The sequence below is a fragment of the Aulonocara stuartgranti genome (assembly GCF_965226115.1).
Source record: "Aulonocara stuartgranti genome assembly, chromosome: 8".
Classification (NCBI taxonomy): domain Eukaryota; kingdom Metazoa; phylum Chordata; class Actinopteri; order Cichliformes; family Cichlidae; genus Aulonocara; species Aulonocara stuartgranti.
The window spans coordinates 29,979,198-29,986,936 of NC_138959.1; the positions used below are offsets into that span (position 1 = coordinate 29,979,198).

Sequence of the window (7,739 nt, forward strand, 5' to 3'; positions counted from 1 at the left end):
TGCACAGACACTCAACAGCATCTAACCAGACATGTGCGATCATTTTTGGTTCAGTGAAAGACGAAAAACAAACACTTCTGCAAATTTGTTTTATTAAATAAAACCCAAACATCAGCTGAGGTCCAATAGAAAGGCATATTTATATTAACAGACACATTAAATATGTACAGTCCTGTAGACACAGCTCACAGGTCCAGAGTGCCTCTCATTCATTTTGCTCAGCTCAAGAAAAAACACAAATCCAAAGTATAAATAGTAGAATATAAAATTTGCTCTTGTGTAATCTACACTATGTACAGTTAATGCTTAAACACTGACACCAAGCTAAAAGGAACATCCTCCTGTTCATGTGAGTGAGTCTGCAAACAAATCTTTTATGACTTTTGGGGAAAATAAAAATAAATCTGAGATGTTTATTCGGTTTAATTTTGTACATAGCTGGTGAACTTGGTTGGCAGATTGTCTTCGGGATAGACAGTAGGTCCTGTTTTCATGGTTGGAGGCCCGTTTAAAAGAGTCCAGTGACACTTTGTTACCACCTCCACCAGGAACACCTTCAGCAGAACCTTGGCAAATTCCTTCCCAATGCACATCCTGGAGCCACCACCAAAGGGGATGTACTGAAACCTGGAGGAGTCCGCACACGGATCGGACATGAAGCGCTCTGGCTGGAAGTCTTCTTTGTCGGGGAAGATCTCTGCCACATCATGAGTGTCGCAGATACTGTAGACGACGTTCCAGCCTTTGGGAATCTGGTAACCCTGAGGAGGCAAGTGGAAATCATTAGTGAGCCGCTTCTGTCATGAGTCTAAAAGCCTCCGTGTTCATGTTACTTATGAAATTGTTGCCAGCTTACATTGAGCTCAAAGGTCTTGAGGGCCACTCTGAAGCCTCCAGGCACAGGAGGGTTGATCCTCAGCGTCTCTTTGATGACACAGCCTGTGTATTTCAGCTGCTCCAAGGACTCGATGTTCAGGCTCTGTAGGTCCATGCCCTGCGCCGCCTGAACACAGAAAGCGATATCCAACTGTTCTGTGAAGCTGCAAAGTCAGCTGCCCGTCTTTGTTTTCCCTCAGTTTTCTAAGCTTAGTCAATGCGCACAACAAAGGAACCCACACAGCCACAGGAAGAACTCCACAGAAGAAGTCTCCAAGTGGGGTTCAAACCAGAAGCCTCGATGCTGTGAGGCAGCAGTGCTAACCACTGATGGCCACTTGAGGTTCTTCAGAAGCTTCAGTATGGATGGAGCTCCACAGTAGTTCTGTGATGTGCAAAATTATTGAAGTAACTTTATTATAGTTTAATTTAACCAGAAATACAAGTCTTGGGAAATCTAAAGCATCAGACTGGACAGCAAAGACTCGGGACTGTTATTACACAACAAGTCAAAGCTGCCATATAATCTGCATCATTATACCTGCATTAATAACATTTTTTACAGCATTATTTCATCTAATAATATTTCTCACAGTATTGATACTGCATTACAGCTGTTTATTGAAGATGTCCATTTGAGGATCCTTCCATTATGTTAACTTTTATTACAGGTACGGTCAGAAGTATTTTATACACATTGCATATCTGTGCTTATTTTGAGTTGATGTTCGGTTCATTAAGGGTTTTAAGCTTCACTGGCATGACTGTCCAGGTGATCCATGCTGAGGGAAACTAGAACATAGAAGGATAACTGCAATGCATGCTCACAGTACATATAATACATATAATCTAGGAATAGGCCTGAGCAGAGGCCCAAATGTTTCCAGCTTCTTGTTGCAAACCTGTTGCATTTTATTCTACTTGGTAACAGATGACTGGAGGCGATAACCAGCCCTCAGACGCTCTGAGGGCTTAAGATTATTACTTGTATGGAAGGTGTTATCAAAAAGAGAAGTTCTATGTCTGCTTATAGCCATTAAAGATGTACGACTAACTGTGACTAATGCCTGGAACCTATTTTAATCTGTCATTGACGCCATGGGGGGCGTGTACCCCACTGCTTTACAAGTGTCCACAACATGTATTTGGGTCAGAAGACATATGTTGATGTTTTCTCCGGGCTGTTAATAAACTCATCGTTTGATTGCACTTTTCTGGGGCCTCCGTGGTTTGACACTGCTCTACATTGATCGATTTCGTGACAAAGCTCAGCACCAGGTGATAGATGGGTATGAAAGTCCAGACCTTGTTTTTACAAAATAAGCTAAAAACAGTCCCTGTAAACAAGCTTTACCTTGTCCTCGAGCTCCTGTCTCAGTTTATGCACTACTTTGGGGTTTAGACCCAGGAACATGACCAGAGAGGTGGCTGTGCTGGCTGTGGTTTCATGCCCCCCAAACAACAGCTCTGTGGCAGACTGCTTGATGGCCTGCAAACAGAAATACACTTACAGTGGCTCATATGGACAGAAATCGGTTTTGTAGACGTGCGTTGCAGCAGGTGACCTCCTCATTACCTGCATGCTGATGGGCTCTTTGTTCTTGTTGCTGCTGTCTATGAGCTGCTGCAGGGCGTCTCTGGGTTTCCACTCCTGGTCTGACTCCTGCACCTTCTTCTTGATGTTCTCCTCAATCTTAGAGTGGATGAAGTTCCTTGCTTTCAGACCCTGCAGGAGAGGAAGCAGGAAAGGTGGGAATAGAGGGGAAAACATCAGATGAGGGTAGGCGAGAGAAGACCTAAACGATTTCATCTTGTCCGTAAAGTTTTGCTATTATTTGGACTAACTGTACAATTTTAAAATATTGGCATTTCATGCTTCTTACCCTGTACAGTCCACTGAAAGGCACATCAATGGGCAAAGAGAACAGGTTCTTGATCATTTCCTCGAAAGCCTCCACCAGCTCGTGCTCATTGGTTTGAATCTGCTCCGGCTCAAAGCCCAGCAGGACCCTCATGGCAATGCGGAACATCAGCCGCTTCATCTCTGGGTAGACCAACACGCAGGAGTCACTTGCCAGCCATTCCTGCACTGCAGCCTGAACTTCCTCCTGGATAACGGGGATATAGAGCTCTAAAGCCTCCCTGGAAAAGGCGCGCAGGATAGCCTGAGGGGGCACAGGAGTGATGATGGAAGAGCAGACTTAGTGAGACCATTTCACCTCAGTGCCGGTGTCAAAGACAAGTATTCTGTCCTTAAATGTTTTTAGTTAGGCAATATGCCAGAAATAACATTACAGCTCGACAAATCAGCAGCTGACATCACTTCATTTACACTGATTCCAGGTCAGTGTGTTAGCAAAACTTGAAAAAGACGATTTGCATCTGGAACCAGTTTCAGAATAATTATGCAGACAAATGCAAAGCAGCTCAAGTCCGACTTTTAATGTTTAGATATGGTTCCAGCTCAATGCACTTTATATTGTGAAAGACTGTCACATTATTCCCCCTGCCAAGCTCCTGACAGATGTGCAAAGAAATCTTTTAACAGGAAGAGATCGCCAACAGATCCAGGCTCACAGAAGCAGCTACGTAGAACGACCTGCGACCAAATGGGGGGTGAGGGGGAAAGACTAGAGCAAAGAGGAGAGACCACAGCGAGACTGAGGACAAAGACGTGCAGAACATGAAAGAGGAATGAGTCTATAGCAGCATAACTAAGCTGGTTCAGCATCACCTGCTAGAGTCCTGATTTTAAGCTTTATCAAAACAGAAACATTCAAGCTGGGTTTCAAGAGCAGGGTGGGTGGTGTGGGGTGCACAACTCCGTGTGGGCCTTCTGCTCGACAAAATCCAATTGGTCTAAAAATGCTATGGTCAAAAAACCTCGACCACACCTCGCTGAATAAAGCAAAAACATTTGGGGTCCAACAGCCTGCCGACCAGTTTCCAGCATTTTGCTTTATTACAGTTCTTGTGACATTCAGCACGCCTTCACCTGATCCCGGCTCAGCTGGCTTTTACTTCTCGTTACTCTTTAGTTTTACTATAATTATTTGCATGTTTTACATCACTGCTTGTTGCAGCTTTAATGCCTCAGCACATCTGAAGCTTAACCTAAATTATAAGACTCCTCCGAGGCACAGTGCGTGCCGAAATGTGGGTCGCACGTGCGATTCAACGGGTTTCAGCTATATTCAGAGACTGCTATAAACCATCTATGGACATTTTTATTTTATTTCTTGGCATATTTGCTTAAACAGAATCAATGTTAAATGAAAATTGCATTTCCCCCTCACATTTGAAAAAGTAAGCATTATTGTGAACTACAACTATAGACCTTTCAGAGACCATCACTGGGTGTCTTTTGGATTCTCTCTTTATTAGCATGTGCTCAAATGTGGGACTTTACAGGACACCAACTAGCAAAAACGTTTTGATACAGCTGTCCCAAAATACAGATCCTGATTCACTCTTTTGAGAATCTGGGGCTTTTATGTTTACAGTTTAAGATATTCATGTTCAAACACTGCCACAGATTTCAAAAACAAACAGAAACATGCAGGAAGTAGGTGGATGGAGCATTCTCTGGAGGATTTGAAGCTAAGATTGCAAAAAACCAAAGTCTAAATTCTAAACGATTTTCGATTCGATTCTAAAACAAATTAGAGACAGAAAATGTTCTGAGAATGTGTTTGTATGGAATGACCCTGGTATTAGAAAGACAAACTACATTGTGTCAGGAGACATCAAGTCTCTGCTTTCATAAAATGACAGAAAGTTTCTTTAAAAAACAAAACAACAACAAAACTCACTACAATGACACTGCAGCAGTAGCTGTCAAATCTGGAGGTATAGTGTGACAGATATGACCGTGGCATGATGATATTGAGCTTCAGCACCTGGAGGTAACTGGTGCAAACTGGTGCCATGTCACAAACCTGAATAGAACCGAAGTGACCGAGCTCGAGTTTCCCGGTTTTTGTAGAGAGGAGACGCATTTGTTCAGAGTTTGGACGCAAACCTGATGTAACCCCCCCGCTGTAGCCAGTGCTCCCTCTACGGAAAGGTCAAAGTAACTTACTTTTTTTTTAGTCTTGTGCTGAGCTCCGTGCATGTTGGAGAGCGTCTCCGTGCCCAGGATCGCGCGAACAGAAGCGGGCCACTGCGCGGACACCAGCCTGTGCTCCCCCAGGAGGATCTGCTTGACGTTATCCGCGCCAGTCACGCGCACCGTGCGGTTCCCGAACAGGTGTGTGCGGTAGATGTAACCGTACTTCTCCCGCTTCATCCGAAGAAATGTTTTCCTCTGTGAACATATGGCCACGCAAACAAACTGTCACGTGTGGATGGTTTTACCCTCACGCACGATACATTAAATATACATGAACACATTTATGACAGTGGGTTCATTTTAATTCTACACTTCCCATAAGCTCCGGGAAACCCAAACTTTCACGCTTAAGTTGAATATAATATTTCATCCTCCGCGTGATGACAAGAAGCAGCGTTTACCTGGAGGAGGAGTTGCAGCGTCTCTCCAATGAAAGGCAAGCCCATGGACCCGGGGGGCAGCGGGAAAGGGCAAGTCGGGTCTCTGCATCGGAGCGTGTAAATCTCCCACAGCTTCACGGCCAACAGGAATAGCAGAATGGGAAGCGCTACGGTGCACAAGAACGTGGTCAACAGTGCATTCACGACCATGTTGCAGCGTCTCGTGGGCCCGGTGAAGACTTCAGGTGGAGCTCAGTCTGCGTCTGGGACTCCGGTGTGCCAAGCCGCAGTTTTTATAGGCTGGCAAGCCCGTGGGCAGCCCATTACCTTCTCCTCCCTCCGATAAATTAGTTCACGCAAAGTTCATCTTTAATTGTGGGTGTTGCTCGGCCCCGCCTCCGACCTGTGCTGGCCGACTCGCCTCACCATTTGTTCCAGAGGCCACGGCTTTAGTCCCTACCTCCTGTTGCACGCACACAATCCACGGCGGATTTCACTGAGAAAAGGTGATGATTCCCACCGAGACAATGGAAGTCCCAAGACGCCTTTGTTGGCAATAAGCAGCTACTTTACACACTCATTACCTTGGCTTAAGCCCCGCTTGTAGGAGCGGTAATCATGCGCCGAGTATTCAGGAGCAATGACCTTTCCAATTTTCAGAAAATGTAAAAGCGGCGCTTAATCCCTCTCCCCGTGGGTGCCGTGGGTGCCATTCATAGTTAAAAGTCCGAGTTGTTTTTCTTTCATAGCCTGTGACCGCTGTGGCTTACCCTCCTGCCTTAATTATAAATCAATACGTGAATAAGGCAGCACGTGACTATCAGAGATGAAGGTGGAAGCTGCGCTGCGCGGTGACGCGCGGCTTCTCTTTCAGCCGCTTTCTAATCTCGAAGAAGACTTTAACCTGCCGTCAGTCTGTCCTGGCGTGTGCGTGTTATAAAAATGATATCTCTCTGAGTGGGTTCAAACACGGGTCACACGCAGGGTTATTCCCAGGTTACGCTGCTGCACGCAGAGTAAACACCGAGCAGACAACGTCCTCGTCAGCCGAGCCGCTGCGTTTGGACTCTTTGTTTTTACGAGCTGCCATAACTTCACAAGGGGTGTGTGTGTGTGTGTGTGCGAGCGTGCGTGTGCGCGCTCAGCCTGACAGAGACAGCTTGGCTGCTGTTTTTACAGCGAAGCATTACACGGATGGATCTTTCTGTTCTGGCTGACTGTGCGCGCCCTGAGGTTCACCCCTGTGGAAGGTGCGGCAGCTATCACCATTACAGCCAGGACGTATAATCGGATCTCCCGTCACGGCCTGCTAGAAAAAAAAGACTTTTTCTTTAACTTTTGCATGGCTGTAGCGCACCAGGTAAATCTCTAGGATACAATTAAAGACATACTTGGGTTGTTTTTTCAGCCTTGTTGTGCAGTAAGACCAGGATCAGTGTCTCTCTTCCCATGTCTACAGATTCATAAAGGTGCAAAACTGATTTGTTCTACATTTCTTTACAAGTGAAGTGTGACTAGTACAAACCAGGTGACACCACCTTAGCTGCAGGTGGGGACAACAGCAGGCCCTACCTTTGTTTCTTTTGATAAACAGGACCCTTGACCTTTACATTGGGATAAAAAAAAGGAATGCTTTATTACAGTTTCTCAAAATCAACAAGACAATATCAAATATATTGTTATACTAAAATATGAATACTAAAGACTACATTTCAAATTCAGTTCAAATTAATAAAAAACTAAAACAAACACGAGGTAATATTAGCGTATAAATAGCTGGATTTCCTGGAAGTAGCCTGTTATTTTGGGAAAAAGCTGAACAGTGAACAAGAAAATACCTGAAACAACATTTCCAGATGTTGTTTTGTGTGTCTGTGTAGTAGGGTGGGTCACATGGAATTAGGCACACAGCCTCAACAGGTCAAGTGGAGTACTTTGGATGCAAACGTAGGATCTTTATATCTGTAAAAAAATTTCATGGAAGAATATTTGTCTGTGCTGTGCACAGCTGTCACAGAGAAGTCTAGTCCAAGCCTCACCTCTCAGCTGTCATGTGCACTCTGTGCTCGGTGACAGAGTTACTGGGCACACTCTGCTGGTTTCCAGGCTCCAAGTCACATTTCCCCTGATAATAGTCTCTAATGTAAAACACTGTGACATATATCATATTGTGATGTACCTTGGGCACCAGTGTGTTGCTCAGCTTTCTGTTTAAAAGCACTGTGCAAAGCTGCTTTTAGAGTAAGTTACATTTTCATGTCATCGTTTGATCATTTGCAGAATGCTTCTGACAACCAGAGTTATCATGTATGAGAGAGAGAGCGCTTTGTGATGGACTTTCAGGGTGAATGGGTTTCCAGCTGGTCATGCTG

The 7,739-nt window shown here is 44.9% G+C and overlaps 1 protein-coding gene across 1 annotated transcript; it reads right to left on the minus strand.

Annotated features, from left to right (window-relative positions):
- Nucleotides 1-75: 75 nt before the first annotated feature.
- cyp26a1 (cytochrome P450, family 26, subfamily A, polypeptide 1) lies at nucleotides 76-6,405 on the minus strand. Its single transcript, XM_082544381.1, has 7 exons — nucleotides 5,389-6,405; nucleotides 4,958-5,182; nucleotides 2,760-3,041; nucleotides 2,453-2,602; nucleotides 2,231-2,365; nucleotides 857-1,003; nucleotides 76-761 (listed from the first exon to the last, which is right to left on the minus strand). Exons 1-7 carry the CDS (start codon nucleotides 5,575-5,577, stop codon nucleotides 423-425), a joined length of 1,467 nt encoding a protein of 488 aa, XP_082400507.1. The 5' UTR covers nucleotides 5,578-6,405; the 3' UTR covers nucleotides 76-422.
- Between the last annotated feature and the right edge of the window lie 1,334 nt (nucleotides 6,406-7,739).